The sequence below is a fragment of the Hippocampus bargibanti genome, linkage group LG17 (genome assembly GCF_051943395.1).
Source record: "Hippocampus bargibanti isolate YZ-2025 linkage group LG17, ASM5194339v1, whole genome shotgun sequence".
NCBI classification, from domain to species: domain Eukaryota; kingdom Metazoa; phylum Chordata; class Actinopteri; order Syngnathiformes; family Syngnathidae; genus Hippocampus; species Hippocampus bargibanti.
In genome coordinates, this window is record NC_142750.1 from 699,826 (window position 1) to 725,049 (window position 25,224).

At 41.7% G+C, this 25,224-nt stretch overlaps 4 protein-coding genes across 9 annotated transcripts; 3 read left to right on the forward strand and 1 right to left on the reverse strand.

Moving 5' to 3' along the window:
- Positions 1-70: 70 nt before the first annotated feature.
- On the reverse strand, positions 71-2,625 carry LOC148885077 (uncharacterized). Of its 2 annotated transcripts, XM_089019069.1 has the most exons (5): positions 2,355-2,612; positions 1,274-1,370; positions 1,096-1,128; positions 958-1,011; positions 191-479 (listed from the first exon to the last, which is right to left on the reverse strand). In XM_089019069.1, exons 1-5 carry the CDS (start codon positions 2,478-2,480, stop codon positions 448-450), a joined length of 342 nt encoding a protein of 113 aa, XP_088875195.1. In that variant the 5' UTR covers positions 2,481-2,612; the 3' UTR covers positions 191-447. The 2 variants fall into 2 exon arrangements, with proteins under 2 accessions (XP_088875193.1, XP_088875195.1); XM_089019067.1 differs by having other exon boundaries at positions 71-1,011; positions 2,355-2,625.
- Positions 2,626-7,775: 5,150 nt separating this feature from the next.
- Positions 7,776-12,499, forward strand: eci1 (enoyl-CoA delta isomerase 1). Its single transcript, XM_089018421.1, has 7 exons — positions 7,776-7,920; positions 8,217-8,348; positions 9,220-9,347; positions 9,423-9,569; positions 10,619-10,740; positions 10,815-10,993; positions 11,817-12,499. The coding sequence occupies exons 1-7, from the start codon at positions 7,878-7,880 to the stop codon at positions 11,981-11,983; spliced, it is 918 nt and encodes a 305-aa protein (XP_088874547.1). The 5' UTR covers positions 7,776-7,877; the 3' UTR covers positions 11,984-12,499.
- Positions 10,857-18,587, forward strand: naa60 (N-alpha-acetyltransferase 60, NatF catalytic subunit). 4 transcript variants are annotated; one of them, XR_016118025.1, is made up of 8 exons: positions 12,637-12,841; positions 13,304-13,419; positions 13,520-13,649; positions 14,341-14,437; positions 14,903-15,137; positions 15,321-15,490; positions 15,721-15,814; positions 17,461-18,587. XR_016118025.1 is itself a non-coding variant. In XM_089018423.1 (7 exons), the coding sequence occupies exons 2-6, from the start codon at positions 13,310-13,312 to the stop codon at positions 15,475-15,477; spliced, it is 729 nt and encodes a 242-aa protein (XP_088874549.1). In that variant the 5' UTR covers positions 10,857-10,993; positions 13,304-13,309; the 3' UTR covers positions 15,478-15,490; positions 15,721-18,587. The 4 variants fall into 4 exon arrangements, 3 of the variants coding, with proteins under 3 accessions (XP_088874549.1, XP_088874548.1, XP_088874550.1); XM_089018423.1 differs by lacking the exon at positions 12,637-12,841 and adding an exon at positions 10,857-10,993 and having other exon boundaries at positions 15,721-18,587; XM_089018422.1 differs by having other exon boundaries at positions 15,721-18,587.
- Positions 18,588-19,634: 1,047 nt separating this feature from the next.
- Positions 19,635-24,115, forward strand: carhsp1 (calcium regulated heat stable protein 1). 2 transcript variants are annotated; one of them, XM_089018425.1, is made up of 5 exons: positions 19,635-19,785; positions 21,949-22,030; positions 22,137-22,245; positions 22,695-22,817; positions 23,654-24,115. In XM_089018425.1, the coding sequence occupies exons 2-5, from the start codon at positions 21,964-21,966 to the stop codon at positions 23,826-23,828; spliced, it is 474 nt and encodes a 157-aa protein (XP_088874551.1). In that variant the 5' UTR covers positions 19,635-19,785; positions 21,949-21,963; the 3' UTR covers positions 23,829-24,115. The 2 variants fall into 2 exon arrangements, with proteins under 2 accessions (XP_088874551.1, XP_088874552.1); XM_089018426.1 differs by having other exon boundaries at positions 21,976-22,030.
- The last annotated feature ends 1,109 nt before the right edge of the window (positions 24,116-25,224 follow it).

Here is a 25,224-nt window from a genome sequence, read left to right on the forward strand (position 1 = left end):
CTGGCAATGCTTACGACAATTTTGGCCGGCCAACCAGCATCTCACTCGCACAGCAATCGACTGTGTGATGGCACCAGAGGGGCAGTTTGCCAGTCACTTAGCCTCCGAGTCTCTATTCAATATTTTGAATGTATTTCAACTTACGACCGTTTGGTCGGAACGGAACTCGCTTACCCGCATCTCTCATATTGATGTCAATCATCCCGACACCCGCTGCTCAAAATCATCCCGATCGCATGATGTTGCCCTATTTTCACGATCATTTTTTACGATCTCGACGTCACATTTTAGGAGCAAAAGACACAAAATAGGAAACATTTTTAACAAATGACCTTTAATGAAACTGGAATGAAAAAACAATGCAAACATGGCGGCTAGTCGTCATGTAGTCTGAAACGGATGTCAAGAAGTCAAAAAACTCGATGCCGTATCTCCTCATTCGCATCTTTAATACGAATACGAGTTCCACTCTTGCGTATCTGGGAAAAACACAACGAGAATAGTTTGTTACTTGTAGCATTTTAACCCCAGTAGCATTCGCTACTAAGCTGACAAGACAAACAAAACACATACAGTAAACACAAGCTATGAATGATGTATAAGGAGCAGCCAAAAGCTTTGACTTTCTTGAAAAGATGACCCGACTCCACCACCCCACCATGTGGGAGGCAGGCGGAGTACCCGAAGAAAACCCATTCAAGCGCAAGGAGATCATGAGATTAGTGTATTTTCTGTTGTATAAGGACCGCCTTGATTTTCTTCAAAAGATCACCCTGCACCTTATACGTGGAGTCATTTAGCCTCCGAGTCCCTATTCAACATTTTGAATTGATTTCGACTTACGACCATTTTGACTTACGACCATAACGGAACTCGGTCGTAAGTCGGATGAGTATCCGCCTTGTACACCGTAAAATCCGCTACCATCAACTAAACGGAGAATTGCAAGATTTCTACCTTCATCTTCATTTCTTCTCCCCATGAGTCCGACAAACATCTCCCCTTTGTTTCCTGGTGACGAGAAAGAAAGTTGAAAAAGAGAAAAATGACTTGTTGTACAATAAAAAAAAGCTGAATTAAAAATAAAAAGATTACTTTTCCTCTCCAGACTGGTCGGATGGGCGAGTTCTAAAAGATAAGAAGTCAAAAGCACATCGTGTAACATTACGGCTATCATAAACCAACACCCAGAGGTGTAATTCCCTGCAAGCGGCGTTATTATCACCGTGATGATATGATTTTATTATTTTTAATGCGTTTTTTTTTTTAATACCTAAGCTCCTTCCCATCAGGCCGTGGAACTGCTGCGCTTTCGAGCGTTTCATCAGGTCTGCCAGGCGGATGCTCAGCCCCCTTTCTAGCGGGTCGTCCTAAACAGCCACAAACACACAAGCAGTGGCCGATCCAGTCAAAGTACTGTATTCGAGTATACCGCACACCCCTAATTTTCCATTAAAAATCCGTGTACAATATTGTGTAATAAAAATCATTTATTTATTGACAATGTAAACGCTGAATATAAACTCTGGATATTGCTCATTGTGCAAAACAGCAATGCTTAACTCATGTTTCATTGTGGGCGAGGAAAGGAAATTAAGCGTAGCTTAAGAAATGCTAATCAACAATTTATAAAAAAGGAATGCACGTGAATCCAAGAATCGAAACTGAAGGGCGAGAATAGCCTTGGAAATGCTGCCCCCTTCTGGAAGGGATAAAGCATTAAATACATTATACAGGTAACATCTAACTTACGACCGAGTTCCGTTCCAACCAAACGGTTGTAAGTCAAAATGGTCGTAAGTTGAAATACATTCAAAATGTTGTATTTTATTTATTGTATTCTATTTGTAATTGTATTTTATTTATTATAGTATTGTCTGTAAAGTGTCCTTGAGAGCTTTGAAAGACGCTTAAAATAAAATTTATTGTTATTATTATTATTGTTATTATTATTGAGACTAAGTGACTCACACACTGTCCCTCTCTGGTGCCATCACACAGTCAATTGCTGTGCGAGTGTGTGACATGCTGGCTGGCCAAAACTAGTACGCGTTGCCGCCCTGCTAGCGCGTTACGGTGGTGCCAGGCGTAGAATTAAAATTTTTAAAATAGGGTCTGGAGGTCGTGGCGGTAAGTCGGGGTGGTCGTAAATCGAGCTGGTCGTAAGTCGGATTTTAACTATATATGAGATTTTTTTTGCCAGACCTCGTTTATAATGCGCACCCAATCTGTTGAGTTCTTTTTTTTAGGTTGAAAATTTTGCGCGTTATACTCGAATAAATAGGGTACATCAAAGTGGCAACAAATGAAATGACAAAAATAAAAGGATATGTGAGAGCGAGTGTCGGCGTTACCTGCCAGTTTTGCAGCGTCCACAGCAGCTGACCGCCGTCCTCGCGGCTGCCGAGCGGACTTCCCAGTAGGCAAAGAGACTGCGTCAGGATCACCAAGAACACCGCCGAGAACTTTCCGGGCTCCATTTTCACTTCAAGGCGCCGCTGGCAAAGTCACAAGTGCCGCAACAACAAAAAAGCTCTTTTTGGGGTCCGAGAGGCAGGGAGGGAGCTTGGACCTTTATAAAGCAGCTTTTGCTCCTCCCCGCCTCCCTCACGTCCTCATCGAGAGGAAGGATTCTTTTTTTTTTTTTAATGTCCTCTTTGTGTGCGTGTGTGTGTGTGTGTGTGTGTATATATAACTGTAAATGTGTAAGTGTAAGAATGCGTGCATGTGTGTGTGTGTGTGTATATATGTATATGTATATGTGTATGTGAGTGTGTGCGTGCGTTGCGCAAGCAGCTGGCAACGCGTACTACTATTTTGGCCAGCCAGCATGTCACACACTTGCACAGCAATCTACTGCGTGACGACACTCAATACAGTGCAGATACCGTTTCCTGTAGTACTGTACACTGTTTTTTTTCCTTCGGCCGAGCATGTGTGTCGAGTGACCTCTTCTGGCCGTACAGTTATACAGTCATAAAAATCAATAATATGAAATATAAAATGATAAAAATGACACGAAAAGTTAAGTATAACATTTATAAATGAACTGTACAGTAAACCGTTTTGTATACATTACAGATACAGTTATCTAGTAATAAAAGTTGATAATACGAAATATACAGTTTGGTATATAATAGTATTCAATAGAAAACATTGCTAAAAAAACAACAGATTGACATCGTCTACTATCCTGTCGTGTAAACGCCATTTTGAATGGATTTCAACTTACGACCGTTTGACTTACGACTGTTTTGTCGGAGTGTCCGATGTTACCTGTATACGTATTGGACAGAAGGAGGAGCTTGTACTCACATTGGACACCTCCGTTTAGCAACCATTTCAGTATTCAGTACCTCTAAAATAACATCGTGAAATGATGTACGCAAGTTGAAAGTGTTGCAAGTGAAACATCTGCCTTGCTTCTTGTCATATTGCGGCGTTGTCGGACGTGACGCGGGACAACCAGATGCTTCCGTGAGCAAGAACAGCCGAATCGTTGCCTCTGTTATCTTTGGTCAGTGTAGCGAGATGATGGAGCAACATGACTTCTTCATTTGATGTCATGCCTTGATTTCAAGATGGTTTTCATGACGTTCTTGAAGAACACATCCCACGCGTCTTCTATGACCACGGAGCGTCGTGGATATTTGACTGGCGATGAAAGAAAGAAGAGGAAATGATTTGGACATTTTGCATTACTTGGTGTGAATGTCATTGATGTGTCACAATGGTTACGTTCTTTGAAAAACACCTAAAAAAAAACGATTTTTTAAAAAAAGTGTTTTAGTAATGCAGTGCACCATTTTTAAAATACAGTGATACCTCAGTTTACGAACACTTTACCTCACGAACTTTTCGCTTTACGAACATTAAATTCGCAAGAATATAATCTCGGCACATGAACTAGTTTTCGGCGGACGAGCCAGCGCCACGGTGGCTGGCGGACTAGTTGTCCACACTCCCTTTCTATGAGTGCAGATGTGGTTTGTTATCGAGTGGAGTACTTTTGATATTATGGGATAGAAAAAGACCCCACCACAGGCTAGTGTTAAGCTGAAGAAGACACAAAAGAAAATGACGGTCGAGCATAAGAATCGTGTTCCTTAGCGTCCCATTACCAGTATGCTAAGTCGACCATTGCTACGTGTGGCTAAGGGTGTTTCTGTGTTGTCTAAGCAGCGGTCTCGGGCAATAGAAGAGGTTGAAAAACTTCTGTCGATTTGGATGAACGAAAAGCAGCTAGCAGAGGACAGTGTGAGTGAGGGTATTATCGCCCAGAAAGCACGGCAACTAACGACATCAACGACCATCACAAAGGTCAATAAAACCACTTTATTATATATTTCTTTAATTAGAATCTAATATCACATTTATTATACATAAAATAAGGTCTATTTTGTGTATATTTTAAGGCTTATTTAGTTGAAAATGATGTTTTATGGTGACCTGGGAACGGATTATTCTCATTTTAATGGTTTCTTATGTGAAATAAATGTTTGGCAGACAAACTTTGTGGGAACCAAATAAATGCGTTGTAAACTGAGGTATCACTATATCTCGAAATTATAACGTGTGCCTTATCTTCCAGAAAATATGGTCATCCTTCCATTGCTACGTGTTAGCGAGTGTTAGCGTCACGTCCCGCATAGCACAAAATGTCTTGAATTTCACAGATAGGAAGACTGAAGTGAAGAGGTTTGATCCCTGCGGACCTGCGCCCGCCACCCCCTTAGCTCTTCATCTTCCTTTATAGAGCCAACAGTCATTATTTTCAGGGGACTGACTTTGTGTTTTTCACGTCAAAATCACTATTCAATCCCGTCGGATAGATTTGTCTTCCATTTTATTTTGAAAGTGCACACGACGTCGTACTTTGTCACCCGACCTCATTATCACTCGTCAATAAGATCCATCAAGTGCCTCAAAGAAAGAAGGAGCATGTGCCAAATAAACAAAAAGATCCTTTAAAGGGTTTGTCTCGTTTGGACGCGCTTCTTTGTCACCAATGTCCTTTATGTTTCTTTGTCATTCTTGCATTTTTATAATAATAATAATAATAATAATAATACATTTAATTTACAAGCGCCTTTCTGAACACCCAAGAGCACTTTACAATAAAAACAAACAATAAAACCATGAATAAAACAATAAATAATAAAATAGCAGATTAAACTAGACCATGAAAGCAAGTTTAAACAGGTGGGTTTTGAGGTGCGATTTGAAAGTATGAGCTATCTATTCGCTAGCTATTAGCTATCTATTCGCTAGCTAGCTAGCTTGCTATCTATTTGAGTTACTTCCGGGTTGAGTGAACGCTGACGCGTGTGGCTGCTGCTGCTCACCCACAGAAAAATTGATCCTGTGACTGTAAAGTGACCTTGAGAGTTTTGAAATGTGATTATTATTATTATTAATATTATTATTATGATAAATGTCAAACTTTCTACTGCGAGACTAATAAAGACTAATCCATAGCTAGCTACTGTATCTATTAGCTATATAGCTACATATTAGCTATCTATTCGTGAGGTATTAGCTATGTATTTGCTAGGTGTTAGCTATCTATTCGCTAGGTATTAGCTATCTAATTGCTAGCTATTAGCTATCTATTCGCTAGCTATTAGCTATCTATTCACTAGCTAGCTAGCTTTCTATCAATTTGAGTTACTTCCGGGTTGAGTGAATGCTGGCGCGTGTTGCTGCCGCTGCTCACCCACAGAAAAACTGATCCCGTGACTGTAAAGTGACCTTGAGAGTTTTGAAAGGCGCTTAGAAATGAAATGTATTATTATAATTATTATGATTATTATACAATCAATGTGTTCATCTGCGACCTTATTGTCACAGTCATTGAGCAGCATCTAATTCTAGTAGCCCCCTGATGTTCTTACTGTTCCATAATTAATGCCCATTGGCCTTCTCCCTCTCGCCTCTCGTCGCCGCCGCCGCCGCCGCTACGCAGTTCACAGCACCGACTTTTGGGAACACAATGAAATCATCTGCGCTTTCTTCTCAGATGAAAAGGGAGAAAAGGAAGTTGTTTTTTTTTTTTTTGTTTGTTCTGGTGAGTCGTGACTGCGCTGTCTTTCAAATAGGCGGAGCCACGTGTTAGCTAGCCAGATCACGCAATCGCGACCATCCAAATGGCACCCATGGTGACGTGAGATTAATTGAGGTTTTAGGTGCGTGCGTTGAAAGCGTTTCCTGCTTAACGGTGTTTTGCAACGAGATTTTATTGAATTGGTATGAGTGGGGGCGAAACACGCACCGCTGATTTCCCCACCGTACCGTGCGCCGTCAAGTGCTGCTTTATTATTTGGATTATTTTTTTTTTGTCCATTGCCCGAGCGCCGCCATGATGCAATGTTGAGACTGCCGAGTAGATATGAAAATCCATACGTCTTGCCAAGTTCTCACAGTGTGATTCGGTGTAAACCTGCAGGGAAGAGCCATCTAATATTTCCTTGCATCATTTTCAAGATGAAAGTGGCCGGATTTGGCCCCCGGGCCTTGATTTTGACACCTGTGATATAAGGGATTAGCCGGCTAGCTGAATAGAAAGGGAACTAGGTAGCTCGATAGATGAGCATTGAATTTCACAAGTTTGATTTGCTTTTGCGGGCCGAATAAAATGATGTGGTGGGCCACATTTGGCCCACGGGCCTGTGATTGAGAGTATGCTATTAACTGCCCGTTGAGTGGTTAGCACGCCATCTTCACCGGAGTACCACTTTTTAATAATAATAATAATAATAATACATTTCACTTATAAGCGCCTTTTAAAACTCTCAAGGTCACTTTACAGTCACAGGATCAGTTTTTCTGCGGGTGAGCAGCGGCAGCCACACGCTCCAGCTGAGTTACTGAAAGTCACTCAGATAGAAAGCTGGCTAGATAGCTAATAAATAGCTATCAAATAGGTCTCTTCACTTTCTTTTTTAGCTGTCTAGCTAGCTCGCTATCTGGCTATCTCGGTAGCCTGCTAGCTATTTGCTATCTATTAGCTGTCTACCTGGCTATCTCACTGGCTATATATTAGCTATCTAGCTAGCTAATGGCTATCTATCTGGCTCGCTATCTAGCTTGCTAGCTATTAGCTATATATTAGTAAGCTTTCTATCTTTTTGAGTTACTTCCGGGTTGAGTGAACATTGGCACGTGTGGCTGCCACTGCTCACCCACAGAAAAACTTATCCTGGGAATTTTGAAAGGCGCTTAAAAATCAAATGTATTATTATTGTAATAGCTAGCTAGCCAGCTAACTATATACCTAATATAGTTTGCTTGATAGCTAGCCAGCCAGCTAGATTCTTAATTGAAAAGTAAAAGTAGAAATGTGCAGTCTTGAAATTTATCTTTAAAAGGGATCAATAGGTGTATTTTTTGTGTCTTTCATAGACGCTGCGACAAAATCCTATAATTTTACTTGTGATTAGAAACGGGTTTCTAATCGAATTATCCACTAGATAATGGCGACACCTAGCGGTGTCAAGCGTCAGTACTGCTCATTCTAATTCATCTAGGTAGTTGTAGAGAATAGTTGACACATAACTACGTCGACACCAAGGTAAATAAATATTATATATAATATTTATACACATGAGCATGTATTATTAAATGTATTATCTATCAGTTTTCCTTTCTATCTCTTTGAGTTACTTCCGGGTTGAGTGAACGCTGGCTCGTGTGGCTGCTGCTGCTCACCCACACAAAGAAAAACTTATTCTGTGACTGAAAAGTGACTTTGAGAGTTTTGAACGGCGCTTGTAAAGGAAATGTATTATTAATATTATTATTAATATCAACCCGAAAACTGCAATTCCACAAATGGCCACTGCTGATTCGAAGCGCTAAACATTCCTCGTCCAACAAAAATGGCGTTGAGGGCAGCATTGAGGACGAAGTGTGCGTTATCAGGTTTGTTGCGCCTATATTGCGACACTGTGCCGTCGGCATATTGTATTTTAGTGATTAACTGAAGACTGGCTTAACGCGAAAAGTGCCGTTGTTGCGCCGTTTTCCGTCGCACAAAATGCGGGGCAAAGGTCACATGGTCTTCGATGCCTCGTTGTTATTATCGCTCAACTCCTTGCGTGGTGTACGTTTCGATTGCTTTTCGCAGACTTCGTCTCCTGTCATGTGTCAAACTAAATACTTTTCCAAATGTTTTGGTGGTTTGCGTTTCATCTTGTCTGCGCGTTTGTCCCGCTCAGGTTTTCTTTCCCAGTTGTCCTCCAGCAGCAGCAGCAGACATGGCAGAATGTGTGCCTCGACCGTGTTGGATGCACAACAAAGAAACAACTCCACATCGTCCAAAATATCTGTGGATTTTGACCAGAGTACAGGTGATTAGCCATTAAAGGACAACAGACGTCTCCAGACAAGTTGTGTCCATAATTTGTAAAATGTCTTCAAATGACTTCTACTGAGCGTATTTCACAAAGATTCCACCGCATATAGCTATATTTTACATTTTAAGACTCGCGCTGAATATTCCGGAAGTCTTGTTTTTGAGTTGGTGACGAGTCCTCACCCTACGTCACTGAAGGAACGCCCCTGACCGAAAAAAGGACACATTGTAGCAGTCCTTCCATCACGTCAATGCATTTGGCTGTACTTGGCTGGTCTGAAAACGTTGCGTAGTACCAAAAAAGAGGCAGAAGAGGGCGACAAAGCTTCATGTAAGGAATTAATCAGCCTGTGGAAACGGGCTATTTAATTCCTTACACGGAGCTTTGTCGCCATTTTCTGCCTTTTTGGTGCTACATTTCCCGCCCCCAGATACCTCAAAATGGCACGGAATAAATTCTTAAACCAATTGCGAACATGTATGCTTTCCTCTTCAGAACTATTTGAATCATATTCATAACTGGACGAGTAACAAGAAAGCATCTTCTCCGAATCTGAAGCCATTGTTTTGATTGTCGAGCAAGGCAAGACGTCTTGGGGTGACACCACGAACAAGGGGGTTCATTTTTTTGCAGATTTTGGACACTTGAAGTCATTTTGATTGGTGTTTTGCATTTGACTAAAAATATGAGCATGCGTGTTTTCGGTATTTTAGCTAAAACGTTGTCCTGATGTCAGTTAGGAAAGAAAAAAAAAGTTGTGGGTTGTCCTTTAAGTTACGATAAATTGCCAATCTTTTCTTTGTCTGCAGGTATTTTCTATTTCTTTTTTGGATGACTGACTTTCTGTGTGTCATTTTTTTTGTAGGCGTGGCTGTGATGCATTTTAAGAATCCACCCGTCAATAGCCTCAGTTTGGACTTCCTCACAGACATTTGCATCAACTTGGAAAAGCTTGAGATGGACAAGAGCTGCCAAGGCCTCATTGTTACTTCTGTATGAAAGTTCTCAAAGCACGAGTCGCGGCTAATCAATTAATCTATCTTTGCTTTTTTTTTTTTTGCGATCTAGAGTCTGCCCAAGGTGTTCTCAGCAGAACTGGACATCTTGGAGATGTACGGCAAGAGTCCAGAAAGCTGCGCAGAGTTCTGGAAAGCGGTTCAGGAGATGTGGTTGAAATTCTACAGTTCCAACATGGTCGTCGTGGCCGCAATCAATGTAAAGTGATTTCAAACAAAACCCGTTTTTTTTCTTCTCATCGTAACCAAAAACAAAGACCTTGACTGGGAGAATATTTTTTTGATCATAATAATAACACATTTCATTTCATTAAGCGCCTTTCAAATCTGTCAAGGTCACTTTACAGTCACAGGATAACTAGCGAGTTAGATAGCGAGCTAGATAGCCATCCAGATAGCTAATAGATGGGAAATAGCTAGCTAGCGAGCTAGTTAGCCAGCTAGATAGGCAGCCGGTTATCTAATAGACAGCAAATAGCTAGCTAGGTAGCCAGCCAACTCTTGGGAACTGATTCAGTGGTGCATCCTCCTGGGTGAGCAGTGGCATCACTCAACCCGGAAGTAACTCAAATAGATAGAAAGCTAGCTAGCTAGCTAATAGATATCCAGCTATATAGCTGGCTAATAGACAGCCATCCATATAACTAGCTAATAGACAGCTAGTCATATAGCTCTATAATAGATAGCCAGCCAGGTAGCTAGCTAAATAGCTATATAGCTAATAATAATAATCATTATCATCATCATAAGAATAGATAGATAGAAAGCTTGCTAGCTAAGCAATCGTTAGCCAACAGATACCTAGCTAGCCAGCCAGCTAGATCGTGAATAGCTAGCTAGCCAGCCAGATAGCCAGCTTTCCCCCATCCCATCCCTCCCCCCATCCCTGTTTTCCATCATTCCTTCCTCCTAGCTGGCTGGCTATCTATTAGCTATCCAGCTAGCTGGTTATTTATTAGATGTCTGTTGGCTAGCTAGTTATCTGGCTGTCTATTAGCTATCTATTTATTTAGCTGGCTATCTATTATCTATATATTAGCTAGTTATATTACGCTCTATTAGCTAGCTTGCTAGCTTTCTTTCTAGTTGAGTTATTCCGGGTTGAGTGAACGCTGGCGCGTGTGGCTGCCGCTGCTCACCCACAGACAAAAACCTTGACCTTGAGAGTTTTGAAAGACGCTTAAAAATGTAATGTAATCTAATTAAAAAAAAGAAGCTAATTGTCTTTTTTTTTTCGCGCTTCCGCAGGGCTCCAGTCCCGCTGGTGGTTGTCTAATGTCTTTGACGTGCGACTACCGAATCATGGTGGACAACCCACGCTATCGAATCGGCCTGAACGAGACTCAGCTTGGCATCGTTGCACCTTTTTGGTAACCTCGGACCGAGGCAAATTTGGGACGGATGTTGACGCACACGTCTCTCTCATTTGCGGTTCTGCCGTCAGGTTTAAGGACACCATGGCCAATACGGTGGGCCACCGCGCCACCGAGATGGCCCTGGCTCTGGGGATGCTCTACAACCCAGCGGAAGCTCTGAAGATTGGCTTGGTGGACCAGATTGTAGCAGAAGACAAGCTCATGACCACCGCCCAGCAGACCATGGCCAAGTGGTTGGCCATTCCAGGTGTGTAAGACAGTGGCAGGAGCCTCCATCTTTTGTCAATTAACATCAACATTCCAACTTGGCTTTAAAAAATGGACTGGATATTGAGTTTTAGGCCTACATAAACATTCAATGCAGCGTAAGAAACTTTACACATCGGTAAAAAAAATAGTTAATTCCTAAATGATATGGGTCTGTAGTAATATGAGCCTGAAATGGGGATGTCTGTCCAAAATACAATACAATACGTACATATTGGTTTATATAGAGCTGGAACAAAATCCTAGCTAGCTGGCTATCTGTTAGTTATCTATCCAGCTAGCTAGCTATCTATTACCTGGCTGGCTGGTTAGCTGGCTATCTATTGGCTAGCTAGCTTGCTGGCTATCTATTGGCTAGCTAGCAAGCCGGCTGGCTATCTATTAGCTATCTATTGGCTAGCTAGCTAGCTTTTGATCTATTTGAGTTACTTCCGGGTTGAGTGAACACTGGCGCGTCTGGCTGCCGCTGCTCACCCACAGAAAAACTGATCCTGTGACTGTAAAGTGACCTTGAGAGTTTTGAAAGGTGCTTACAAAGGAAATGTACGATTATTATTACACAGCTAGCTAGCTATCAGCTGTCTGGCTATCTATTAGCTATCTGCTGGCTGGCTGGCTATCTAAGAGCTAGCTTTCTATCTATTTGAGTTATTCCGGGTTGAGTGAACGCTGGCGCATGTGGCCGCCGCTGCTCACCCACACAAAAACTGATCCTGTGACCTTGAGAGTTTTGAAAGACGCTCAGAAATGAAATGTATGATGATTGTGGGGGTGGTTGTTAGCCATCTTCTTTTGTTTGCCAGCCCACGCCAGACAGCTCACCAAATCCATGATGAGAAAGTCCACCATCGACAGGTTGACATCCAAAAGAGAGGCGGACGTCCAAAACTTTGTCAATTTCATCACCAAAGATGCCATCCAGAATTCACTGCGCATGTATTTGGAGATGCTCAAACAGAGGAAGGCCTAACGGGAAGATGGCCGACGAGAAAGGCCTGCGATCCCAAGTGATAGTAGTTCCGCTCGTACGAACATGTCATTGTCTGCCGTTGCCTATTCAGCTTCAACGTGGCTTGTTTACGCTATGAAGAAAATGGGTGCTTGGTTGGGTAGGTGAGGTCCGGGATATTGAATTGGATTGGATATGCCTTTATTAGTCTCACAGTGGAGAAATTTACATTTCACAGCAGCAAAGTGATGAAAGTAGTATGAAGTATGATGAAGTAGTAGTAGTATTGAAGGCCTGTTCACGTGTCCGTGCAATCTAATGTTGCCTTATAGTGTATTAATACCACCGCTGGAGTGAGCGACACACACAAATGTACAAAAAAGCAATCGGTGTGCAACTTGGTGCTTTGATATAAATCCTGATCATTCTACAAACTGCACAAACCTGCTATCCTGGTTGGTCTAGCTCACGTGACTGTAAAGTGACCTTGAGAGTTGCTTATAAATAAATAATAAATAAAGGCGCTTATACATCAAATGTATTATTATTATTATTATTATTAAAAAACGTTGGAAAAAATGATTCTGAACCACTGTGCTGGGACGACGATAGCGATACCTTAAACTTCCGCTAGATGGCAGTACTACTAAAACCGTCACCCGGAAAAGCGTGACGTCACCGCGCGGCCGTTGTCAACAGGAAAAAAAACATCCGGTTGGGAGCTTTGACCACCTTCGTTTGCTTTTTGCTTCGCTCTCATCGATAAGCGTAATGACGATCAAGAGTGGACATGTTGCATCCAAAGTAGGAAGCCGGCCGCTTTATAACCAAACCACGTAAATATCATCGACTTTCCTTCGGCGCGAGGGTTGAAATCAGGTAGGAAGACGTTAGCCTAGCCAAAACATTAGCTTAGCTGCCTTGACCGGACATGAAGCAATGGTAAACTGTCTCCCCCCCTGATCCCGCTCCAATCTTTATAACGTATTTATTATTATTACTATTTACAATAATGACACTGTGAAATCTGCGGCGATGTTCTCAACCGCGTGGCAAATTTGTATCGACGTTTGACTCCAATCGAAGCTGCGTGATTAAATTGTGCGGACATTTTGACCACAATTCGAGTACGGTCGAATGATTGATAATTGTGCAAATCTTTATGACGAAAGTGACAACGACAAGCTCGAAAATCCTCACATTCGGAACTTTCCTCGTCCTCGGTTTGACATCCATTTGTCACCATTATCATTCCCACCTCGCGCTCCACAAGAAAATTGGAGACTTCCTGAGGTGACATTGTTTCTTTTTGTTGTTGTTTGTTTTTTGGTTCGACTGCAGGTGTGAATGTGTGACGTGGTGCCTCCCACAGCTCTCAGTGAAGTCCAGCTGCGGTTCTTGTGCCACGATGACATAGACAGCATCAAAGTGCTCTGTGGTGACTGGTTTCCAATCGAGTGAGAGTTATTTCATGGGAAATATCATATTGTATGGAGAATAGTTCACGTTGACGTGAATAACAACATGTTTGTCTTGAATCATGTGACCTGACGGCAGGTACCCAGACTCGTGGTACCAGGACATCACCTCCAACAAGAAGTTCTTTTCTCTCGCTGCCACCTTCAGAGGAGGCATTGTGGGAATGATTGTGGCCGAGATCAAAGGTCGCACCAAAGTACATAAAGAGGTAAGCTGTTGGATGTGCCTGGCTGGTTGGATGGTAGTCTGGCAGTGCATACATTGACATTTCACAGCAACAAAGTGATGAAAGGAAGAGGAAAGCAAAGAAAGTAGTAGAAAAACAAAATACAGGAGCTGCTGGAAAGGCAGCCACTCTCGCGGCGCCATCTTGAAGTAAAACAAAACAAAATTGTTCTTTTTTACCTTGGCGTAGATGAGACAATTTGCTGATATTTTCAATTATAGTTAAAAAAAACTGCTTCATGTCACAAAGAGGGTACTGCAAGTGCTTTATGGGCACCCAAACAAGGAAAAACAAAACCCAAACAAATTGGGGAATTTTGCTTCACGTCATACTTTTCAATTCCTGAATAAATTTGGGAATGTCAGTGAAGCGCTATATAAGTCAATATGTAAGTATTGTATTTTGTAGGCCCGTTTCAAGCTCATATAACTCCAGAGCCATATCATTTAGGAATTAACTCTTTTTCTGATGAAAGAAGACAGTCTAAGGTTTCTAATGAACGAATTGAATGTTTATGTAGTCCAGAAACTCAATATTCTGTGGGTTTAAGTGAGAATGACAAAAACTTTTTGCACATTGTCTGGCAAGCAATGAGTTAATGTTGCAGGTTTCTTCTGTAGTTTTTGATACACGTTTTTGAAATAAAAATTGTCCATTTGTGTGCGTGTGTCAGGACGGAGATGTTCTTGCGTCCAGTTTCCCGGCGGACACGCAGGTTGCCTACATCCTCAGCTTGGGTGTGGCTAAAGAGTTCCGAAAACAAGGCATAGGTAACTGAGCAGCAATAAGAAGCTAGCTAGAAATCCAGCCAGCTAATAGATAGCCAACAGATAGCTAGCCAGATTGCTAGATAGCCATATAGCCAATAGAAAGCTAAATAGATAGCCAACAGATAGCCACCTATGTAGCTAGCCGCCGAGATAGCTATATAGCTAATGGATAGCTAAATAGATAGAAATCCAGCCAGCTAATAGATAGCCACCAGATAGCTAGCCAGATTGCTAGCCACCTAGATAGCCATATATCCAATAGAAAGCTAAATAGATAGTAAGATAGCTAGCCAGCTAGTAGATAGCCAAGAGATAGCCACCTATATAGCTAATAGAAAGCTAAATAGAGAGAAAGCTAGGTCGCCAGCCAGCAGATAGCTAATAGATCTACCTAGCTGGCTAATAAGTAGCTAGCTAGCTAGCACGCGGACTCCAAGTCGTCTTTTTGTATGTTGTGCTTTCTAGGCTCCTTCCTGCTGGACAGTCTGAAGGAGCACATTTCCACGCCGGCGCAGGCCCACTGCAAGGCCATCTACCTTCACGTGCTGACCACCAACGCCACGGCCATCGCCTTTTACCAGAACCGCGACTTCAAGCAGCACCACTACCTGCCCTACTACTACTCCATCCACGGCGTCTTGAAGGACGGATTCACTTACGTGCTCTACATCAATGGCGGACACCCGCCTTGGACCTTCTTATATCCTTTGGCGCAAACACGACTTTGGGGTTTTTTTTTTTTTTTTTTTTTTTTTGTTTGTCTCTTTCCCCCCCGCGCGCGTCTTCTTCTTTGACAATTGGAAAATCTTTATTGGTCCCGACAGTGGGTCCATTTGTGATGTTGCAATCCATCCCTTTCTTTAACGTGGCTTTTTTTGCGCACGGATTATATCCATCACATCGGTTGGACGCTGGCCAAGCTGAGCCCGTGCTCCCTCCCTCAGCGCTTGTACCGCCAGGCGCGCTCTCTGCTGCGCTCTCTGCTGCCGTGGTCCAACATGGCCTCCAAAAGCGCCGTCCAATACGGACGCACCATGTGACTCCACCTCGCAGGTGTCGCTTTCCTGACGTCTTATTCATTGATTGATTGATTCATTCGTTTATTTATTTATTTATTCATTTATCGAGCTCTTTATCAATTTATTTATTTATCCATTGATCTATTTTATTATTTATCTATTTATTTATTTATTCATCAATATTGATTTATTTGTTTATTCCCCCCCCCCCCCCACGTTTCAGTTTATGTTTTTGAAACCCTTTTTTTTTCTCCCCTCCTCCAGGAAGTGTTGCCTCTCTCACTGGTCTTCCCTCCTCATGCATTTGTATAACCCGCCGTCCCCGTCCCCGTCCGTCCCCCGTCCCCGTCTACCCAAAGTGAGTAGCGAGCGTCCGACGCTAGGGACCACCGCGTCAAGTCGAAGACGTCCAATTTGGTGCGCAAGGGATTTTTGAACTCGCCGCGTTGTGATTCCGACCCGAGCTCGATTTCCGCCACGCCTCACCCAATCTGATCATGTGTATGACGACTATCCTAGCTATTAGCTACCTATTCGCTAGGTATTAGCTGTCTAGTCGCTAGCTATTAGCTATCTATTTGCTAGCTAATATTATTATTATTACTATTGCTATCTAATACAATAATAATACATTTAATTTCTAAGCGCCTTTCAAGACTCTCAAGGGCACTTTACAGTCACTGTATTTTTTTTAGTGCGGGTGAGCAGCGGCAGCCATTCGCGCCTGCGTTCACTCAACCCGGAAGTAACTAAAATAAATAGAAAGCTAGCTAATAGATAGCTAATAGATAGCCAGCGAGGTATCTAGCCAGCCACCTAGATAGATAATAGACCCGGAAGTAACTCAAATAGAGAGAAAGCTAGCTAGCTACTAGATAGCCAATAGATAGCTATACAGCTATATAATTAACAGGAAGTAGCTCAAATTGATAGAAAGTTAGCTAGCTAATAGATGGCTAAGAGATAGCTAGCTAGACAACTAGCTATCTAGATAGCTTCTTCTTTTCCTTAAATATACATTTGGGAGTAAAAATAACTAACTAAATAAATACCACTAATAATTTATAAGTTGCGAGATTTCATACACCGTCTTATCTTCTATTGCTGTTTTTTTTTTTTTTTTAATAAGCGCCATTTTTTACAACTTGAGTCAAAAATATCAAAGTAGCACGTCGGGACCCGAGTACAAATGGCGTCGGATTGTGACTCTCCTTTTGCGATACTTTCTAAAGCTTATCGTGTAGACTAGAGCGAGTCATTTATTGGGAACAAGGAAACAATGTGTTAAATGACGTTCCCCGTTGCAAATGGATGAAATATGATTATTATTTTTTTGCCTGTGTGCAATAACTGATTGTACTGTAATGTACTTGGGGACGTCGGCGGACATTATTATTATTTTTTTTTGCAGTTGGAAGCTGCCGCAACACAATGTTTACAGGCATTTGGCGTCAAGCAAACCCGTTTTCGTTCAAAGTCTTACATCGCGAGTTAAAGGACAACCGACACCTTCGGACAAGTTGCGTCCATCATTTGTAAAATCACTTCGAATGACTTCTACTGAGCGTATTTGACAAAGATTCCAGCTCATATAGCTAGATTTGACCTTTTAAGACTGGCACTGAATATTCAGGAAGTCTTGTTTTTGAGTTGGTGATGATTCCTGACGTGATGTCACGTCAGGAACGCCCCTGACCGAGAAAGTTACACACAATGCATTTTGGGTATTTTTTTTTCATCTGAAAACTCAGCGTTGATCCATGTTGATGGCGAAATTAGAAGGAAAACAGATAAATAACGCGATAGTGAATCGTTGTGTTGCACCAAGACTACTATTTGATAGTAGTTGACACAAATTCCCAGCGGACAAATCAGCCCATTTCCAACGGAGCTTGAGCGCCATCTTGTGCATTTTCTGGGACGCTACATTTCTTTCCAGATGCCTCAAAATGACCCGGAATAAATTCTTTAATCGATTGCAAACATGTATGCTTTCCTCTTCAGAACTATTTGAATCACATTCATAAGTGGATGAGTAACAAGAAAGCATCTTCTCCCAATCTGAAGCCATTGTTTTGATTCTTGAGCAAGGCAAGAAGTACTGGAGTGACGTCACGAACAAGGGGGCGGGACCTTCTGAAACTCGCCATTTCCAAGATCATTTTGAAGTACGTACTTTTGGGACACTTGAAGTCATTTTTATTGCTGTTTTGCATGTGACTAAAAATATCAGCCTGTGTGTTTTGGCTATTTTAAATGCTATCAAACGTTTTTCTGATGTCAGTTAGGAAACAAAAAAATGGTGTCGGTTGTCCTTTAATTTGGCTTTAAAAACGACTTGTTGTCGTGTCGCATCATCCCGTAGAAGAAGGGCGCACTTTCCCACGTCGTGGTTTTAAAAGGCTTGAAAATAACTGGATGCAGTCTTGTCGCTTCCCTTGTCTGTGAACTTGCTGCTAATGACCACTCGTTTGTCATCTTTTCAATTCTGATTCACTTTGATTTTTGACATCCGCTGGATGCATACAGGTAACAACCGACTTGCGACCGAGTTCCGTTCCCACCAAATGGTCGTTAGTTGAAATCCATTCAAAATGTTGAATAGAGACTCGGAGGCTAAATGACTCGCTAACTTCCTCTGGTGTCATCGATTGCTGTGCGAGTGTGTGACATGCTGGCTGGCCAAAATTGTTGTACGTGTTGCCGGCCTGCTAGCGCCTTGCCGTGCCGGGCGTAGAATTATTATTATTTTTTTAAATAGGGTCTGGAGGTCGTGGTCGTAAGTCGAGCCCGTCGTAAGTCGTATGTTACCTGTATATCGAAATATATATTGTATGCAGTACTTAATGCTCCCCAAGCAAGATAAAACTATTTGTTACATCTCTGTGGGTGCATCGGTTTCATGTTGATGAATGAGCACATTTAAAGTGCCAAATGTTGGTCAAACTTAAATTCAGGCAGACTTTTCATTTATTTTTGTTGTTGTTGTTGTTGTTACACTGTAGTTTTGTTTCCATAACTTGGTTACATTTTGTCACACATTTTATGTCATGGTGGCTGTGAAAGATATTATTCTAAATTTCAAAAGAACATTTCAGTCACTTTGTATGCAATAAAATGTCTTTGGATTGTAACAACTCTTTTGTCTTGTGTGTCCGTGTTTGTTTTGAACCAGGAAAGGAAGAAGTAGAAAAACAAAATACTCTCACGACGCCATCTTGAAGTCAAAACAGAAAAAAAAAAAAAAATATATATATATATATATAACGTGACAACATAAAAGACAGAGTCGTTCAATCTTCAATACCCTCTTTGTTGTATGAAGCAGTTTGAGATCAAAAAGGAGAGGATCAAAGCGTCATTTTCACCAGTGGATCAGGGACGTCATGGTGGAATGTGCACGTCTGCTACAGGCTAAATGTTGAAAGCTGTAGCATCCATTGACGAAAAGAGACTGTCTTACATCTCATGTCAATCCGCTTCAATTCCAAGCCGCGACACTTCCACATATGCATCGGCGCTCTGCGCTGATGCTCCTTTCCTTTCAAATTGGAGATCCAGAAAGGCACGGTTTGGTCATTTCCACTGTTTTCCGTTGTCTTTGTTAAACAGCGATCCCTCACTACTTCACGCTTCATTTTATTGCGGTTTCAGTGCATCACAGATTTATTTTTCCAAGGAAAAAAAAACGTTCAAAAAAATGCTGAATGACTCAGCCCAGCACCCCCCTCTGTCTTATCACGTGGATCATTATTATACAATTTAGAACGGATTATATATTTTTAACATTGATTATAATGTAAAGTGCTGTCTCGGTTTTTGAACAAATCGTTTCTGGAACGAATTATGGTCGAAATAGTATTAGTATTATGATTATGATTATCATGATGATGATGATGATGATTATTATTATTATTATTATTATTATTATTATTATTATTATTATTATAACTCTGTGGATTTTCGTTTATCGCGGGCGGTCCTGGCCCCCACTAATCGCGAAAAACGAGGGATTACTCTATATGACATTGCTGCATTTTCTACAGGCCTTTTTTTTTCCCCAATTTGCGAAGGAACTATTGTAGCTGTAGTTACGGTAATGTATTGACTGACGTCACCGTATGATCAGCCCAGCCCATTCGGTGAAACAGTGAGAAGGGGCAAAAGGGGGCGGGGGGTGCGGGGGTCATCGGTGCTGTTCGAACTTCCTGGACGAATCCAAATTCACAATTTGAGCGACACAGAACCTGCCGGACACAATTTAGCCCAAAAAAACCACCGCCGAGTACTTGCTTTGTTTGCTTGAACCTTCTTCGGTGAAAAGAAACGGTGAGTGCAAGGCACCATGCAACCAAACATTTTTTTAGCTTTTACTTTACTAAACACTTTTTTTGAAAGTCCATTGAAATGTGTAGCAACCGTAAGATTTTTTTATCTGCCTTTTCTTGCTGCCTTGTTGACTTGAGCGTATTCCGCCGATTGCTTGGGGCCATTTACGATTTGTTGAAAACACAGCACCACTCCCTCCCTCCTTTCGTCTCTCCGAGTAAATAACTGCAAGGTGATCTTCTATCGATGGGATAAATCTATTCTTACTTATCGAATGCAAAGGCGACCCTTGTTTTTTACGTTTTCTTCTTTATTTGTAACATATCAACATGATGCCCTTTATCCGATACCCGCACATTCGAACAAAATCCGACGAAAAAAAAGCAACTTTACAAACACATCGCTAAATTGCTCAGAACTGTCTTTGCTAATCTTAATTAAGCACGTTTTAGGGGGAAAACCCCACACCGAAGCTCAGGTTTGTCCTTTTTCCGTGGAGCGAAGAGGTGTGGTTGTTACTCTCATCGTACCATTTTTTCAAAACGTCACCTCAAATTCCGAAAATGCTCCACAAGGTCATTTTTGCCCATATCAAACATGGCGTTTTGGTCAAAACATCTTGTTAGGAAGTGGGTGGCTTGAATTCGCCCCACCCCTTAAGTTGTACTCATGAAAAACCAGTGGTGGGCTGTGGATTTCATCGCTAGGCCTTCGGTAGTGCTACGTCTGAATCCCTCCACAGCTGCGAGTGTGGTGTGATTTACTATACGTCCACCAGATGGTAGTGTTTGCCAGGAAATAACTTAAGAAATACTGTCGTTAAACTGTTTGATTTTTTTTTTTACTATGAACGTGTAGATTCATGATAACCTCATAAAATGGCAATATTATTGGCTATCTTTGCTAGCTTCCGACCTGTCCAACCTTTCTTAATAACGGCAATCTATTCTTGAAAAGTCCGTCTTGAAAATGGCTTGAACAGTATACAGTGATACCTTGGCTTACACACTTATTTGGTTCCCAGAAAGAGTGTGTAAGGCGAAAAGTTTGTTTGCCAAACATTTCTTTCCCATAAGAAACCATTAAAATGAGAATCATCCGTTCCCGAGTCCCCATAAAACATAGTTCTCTACTAAATAAGCCTTAAAACTACACACAATATACCTTATTTTATGTATAATAAATGTGCTAGGGTATTGTAATGAAAGAAATAAACTGTACTGTATAATCAAGCCGTTTTATTGACCTTTGTGATGTTGGATGGATGGATGGAGGCAACATGTGGATTTGGACAACATCAGGTGTGAATGTGACTTTTGGCGATTGTGTGACGCGAGCGCTGACGCACGTTGACGATGAATCATCCTGTTGCGGGATCAAGACCCTCTCGGGCGCTTGCGTCAACGCATCCCATTTCGGCCTTCAACGCGCACGCACGCACGCACGCTAGCTTTCAAGCTCACAAAGAGCGCACTATAATAGGCGGCTTTTGTTTGGGGGTTGATGTGATTTCCCCCTAACGGCTCATCCGTGGCTGCGAATGCGCTTCGGTCGCACGCCAACGCATTCGGGTGCCGCAAGCTCATCGCAGGCCTTCGTGTTATGCAACGACAGTGGACCCAAGATGTCCGTTACAGTTAATCATAATCATAATCATAATAATAATGGTAATAGTAAAAGTAGTAATCATAATAGTAGTAATAAGAGTAGTAGTAATAATAATAGTAATAATAATAGTAGTAATACTAGTAATAATGTCCGAGAGGGCAGTAATTTCATCTGTGCTGTATGTCATGCATATTAGCATATTTGACAATAAAGCTGACTTTGACTTTGAATATAATAATAATAATAATAATAATAATAATAATAATAATAATAATAATAATAATAATAATAATAATAATACAGTGAGACCTCAACTTACGAACTTAATTGGTTCCCAGAGTGTGTAAGGCAAAAAGTGTGTATCTCAAAAATTTTTATTTTTATATTTCAATAATAATAATACATTTCATTTGTAAGCGCCTTTCAAAACTGTCAAGGTCACTTTACAGTCACTGGATCAGTTTTTCTGTGGGTGAGCAGCGGCAGCCACATTTGGCCCGCGGGCCGCACTTTGGATATGTTTGACTATGTTTGGCATTTTAATTGTTTTTGAAGGTTTTTCCCGCCGCCATGTCTTCTCAGGAACGCTCACCAAGTCCACCAATGAACTCCAGAAGCTCACCACCCACCACCAAAGGTCCAACAATTTACGATGACGCCATTTTATCTTGCTGTTGTACTCTTTGTATTGATTGCCTTCTGCGTAACCTCATGTTTTCTTGTTATTTTTCCCATCCAATCAGAGTCCCTGAGGCCCCCGGCGTGCGTCCTCCGAGATCGCTCACCTTCGCCCATACGAGGCTTCACCATCCCCAGCCCAATGCCCACTCGCAGGAACAGGACCTGCTCAGCGTGAGACTTTACGTACACACGTCACGTCACGTCACGTCTTTTGGTTTTCCGGTGAAATTCCACCGCTACGGTTAGCAACCGCGACGCGCACGTAAGATAGCTAACGTCTCAAATGTCGGCGGCCATTTCCTTATTTGCAAACTCTACTTGATTTTGTTTTGTTCATGTTGTGAAGGATATCTTTGTGAAGGCTTCATTTCCTGTAAGAATTAATAACACGTTTCATTTCTGCGCCGTTCAAAACTATCAAGTTCACTTTACAGTCACAGGATAAAGTTTTTCTGTGGGTGAGCAGCGGCAGTGTGAACAGTACATTAGAATATCATTGTTTTGCCCCCAACCTAAAAAAATGAAACCCACTGAAGCAAAAGTTGTCATTGTGCTCCCCCCCCCAAAAAAAACAAACAAACAAACAACTTTCCTTCTTTCCTTGTCTTTGTTGGACACAGGACAGCGCGAGCATCGGAGGGTCCGGTCTTTTCTGGTGTGTGCAAATGGTTTTCCCGTTCCAAAGGCCACGGCTTCATCAATCCCGCCGACGGGGGCAGCGAAATCTTTGTTCACATCTCAGAGTAAGATGACCTTTGTGACCCCCTTTTTCATTTGGGACAAGTTAACTCATTGGCTGACGGACGATGGGCCAAAATGTGTCCACTACAGTTGCCAGGCTTTTTGGCATTGTCACTCCAATTGCAGAACCCACAGAATATTGACTTTTAGGACTACATAATAATAATAACAATAACAATAATAATACATTTCATTTCTCAGCGCCTTTCCAAACTCTCAAGATTGGATTGGATTGGATTTGCCTTTATTAGTCTCACAGTGGAGAAATTTACATTTCACAGCAGCAAAGTGATGATCAGTTTTTCTGTGGGTGAGCGGTGGCAGCCACACGCGCCAGCATTCACTCAACCCGGAAGTAACTTAAATAGATAGCAAGCATGCTAGCTAGTGAATAGTTAGCCAATAGATAGCTAAGACCTAGCGAATAGATAGCTAGTAGCTAGTGAATAGATAGCTAATAGCTAGCAAATAGAGAGCTGATAGCTAGTGATTTCCTTGACACATAATAAACATTCAATGCAGTGTAAGAAAGCTTAGATTGTCATCTTTCATCAGAAAAAAAGTAAATTCCTAAGTTACATGGCTCTGCAGTTATCTGATCTTGAAAGGGGGGCGGCGGTACAAAATACAATACAATATTTGATTCATTTAGCGCTTTAACAACAGCTGAAGCTGTCGCAAAGCGCTAACATGCAAAAAAGGAAAATGCTGCACCCTTGTGGCAAAAAAAGAGACCACGGCCAGCACTTTATCGGCACCCTAGCATGAAAAAACCCCGAATCGATTTGTGAATGAGTTAAGAGGCCACAATTTGTGCATCGATTGAAATGCGTTTCAGCATCGAAGGCGAGTACGTGCCAGCGAAAGGCGACGAGGTGATCTACAAGGTGTGCGCCATCCCTCCCAAATTCGAGAAGGTCCAAGCGGTGGAGGTGACCATCACTCACCTCAAGCCAGGAACCAAACACGAGACCTGGACGGGAAACGTTGTGGACAGCTCAAGTCTCGGATGAAGCGCTTAAATATTTCACAATATGGATTTCATTCTTATATTTCACTTCCAGTTGACTCCCTTTTCAAAGGTTCGCGAAAGTCACAACTGAAATCTCGTGGAAATCAATTTTGTATTCAAATCAGAATTTATGGCCCAGTGCCAACATTTTTATGAATAACCAGGTCAACACACTGTGCCTATTTCCGCCATCAAAACTTAACATTTCTTGTACCCATTATACATTGCTTGTATTTGATCATATGTGCTCGGATATATTGAGTCTATTAAAATGTTGTCAATATCTAAGGGAGCTTTATCTTTTCAATAATTCAACTCTCGCTCAATTACCAACGTCTCGGTTTTCGACCATTTCAGTTTTTGACTAAAATGTGTTTTTTTTATACAAACGAAAATGGGTTTCGACCAAACCGAGTGCACCTGAATGCACCACTGGACTGCCCTCTGCTTCCTGACACGTCACTACCATGCGTCACGTCTCATCGTGACGCATTCGTGTTATTTTTTAAACCAAGAACATGACGTATTTAGCTGTTATCTCCGCAAATCAGAAGTTATTTTAGTGTAACGTTCCATTTTGAGTCGACGTGTTTATAGTGTTCAATTGCGATTAAAAAAAATACATTGATTTCATCGATTGCAAATTTCCCCATTGTGGGACGATTAAAGGTTTTCTGATTATCATGGAAAATGTTTTGTTTTTCGAATAAATCGGGTTTCGAAGAGTGTTCTGGAACGGATTATATTTGAAACCCGAGGTCTGACAATAATTCCATACTTTAACCTCCAACGCTAAACAAAAAAAAAAAAACCTTTCCGCGTCACTGCAGTTTGGCCACCAGATGACGCCAAAACCTCAGTAAGCGGGGAAATTGATAGGCCAAGCAGGGATTTGTCAGTATAATTAGCTATATTTGAACAATAAATGGCGTTCTTCTGATGAGAAGTAATGTTTGGAGATCACCACCAGGGGAGAAATGACAAGGTGTATTCAGGAAACGGAAAAACATGGTCGTGGTTGAAGGAAATGCTAACTGTTATTGCTAATATTTGCTTGTAATATTCGAACGTAACGTGGTGTACAGAAATGAAATACTGTTTGACGGTGGTGTCCAAAGTCGATCCTGAAGGACCGCTGTCCTTCCTGTATTCAAGCTCTCCCGGTAACAAACCACCTGATTCAAATCATCATAATTGTTTTGATGCTGCTCCAGAGCTAGCCGAGAAGCTAATTATTGGAATCGGGTGCAGCCGGGTCAGATGGAAAACAGGCTTTACCGCGAATGGCCCTCCAGGCCTGGAGCTGGACACGTCTGTCCGATGGACAAGAAAGAGGCTACAAGAGAGATACGGGCGAGGAGATGAAGGTAAACAGAAGATGGGAGGGGGTAGGAAGA

What these genes read in the sequence shown, in the direction of transcription:
- naa60 (XM_089018423.1), top strand. Translation starts at nt 13,310, where the DNA reads ATGTGTGACGTGGTGCCTCCCACAGCTCTCAGTGAAGTCCAGCTGCGG. An exon ending in GGTGACTGGTTTCCAATCGA is followed by an intron (nt 13,420 to 13,519) that starts GTGAGAGTTATT and finishes ACCTGACGGCAG; the next exon opens with GTACCCAGACTCGTGGTACC. An exon ending in GTTCCGAAAACAAGGCATAG is followed by an intron (nt 14,438 to 14,902) that starts GTAACTGAGCAG and finishes TGTGCTTTCTAG; the next exon opens with GCTCCTTCCTGCTGGACAGT.
- LOC148885077 (XM_089019067.1), bottom strand. Translation starts at nt 2,480, where the DNA reads ATGGAGCCCGGAAAGTTCTCGGCGGTGTTCTTGGTGATCCTGACGCAG. An exon ending in GGACGCTGCAAAACTGGCAG is followed by an intron (nt 1,371 to 2,354) that starts GTAACGCCGACA and finishes GTGGCTGTTTAG; the next exon opens with GACGACCCGCTAGAAAGGGG. An exon ending in GACCAGTCTGGAGAGGAAAA is followed by an intron (nt 1,012 to 1,095) that starts GTAATCTTTTTA and finishes TCTCGTCACCAG; the next exon opens with GAAACAAAGGGGAGATGTTT.
- carhsp1 (XM_089018425.1), top strand. Translation starts at nt 21,964, where the DNA reads ATGTCTTCTCAGGAACGCTCACCAAGTCCACCAATGAACTCCAGAAGC. An exon ending in CTCACCACCCACCACCAAAG is followed by an intron (nt 22,031 to 22,136) that starts GTCCAACAATTT and finishes CCATCCAATCAG; the next exon opens with AGTCCCTGAGGCCCCCGGCG. An exon ending in ATCTTTGTTCACATCTCAGA is followed by an intron (nt 22,818 to 23,653) that starts GTAAGATGACCT and finishes AATGCGTTTCAG; the next exon opens with CATCGAAGGCGAGTACGTGC.
- eci1 (XM_089018421.1), top strand. Translation starts at nt 7,878, where the DNA reads ATGGCGTTGAGGGCAGCATTGAGGACGAAGTGTGCGTTATCAG. An exon ending in TCGTCGTGGCCGCAATCAAT is followed by an intron (nt 9,570 to 10,618) that starts GTAAAGTGATTT and finishes GCGCTTCCGCAG; the next exon opens with GGCTCCAGTCCCGCTGGTGG. An exon ending in CAAGTGGTTGGCCATTCCAG is followed by an intron (nt 10,994 to 11,816) that starts GTGTGTAAGACA and finishes TTTGTTTGCCAG; the next exon opens with CCCACGCCAGACAGCTCACC.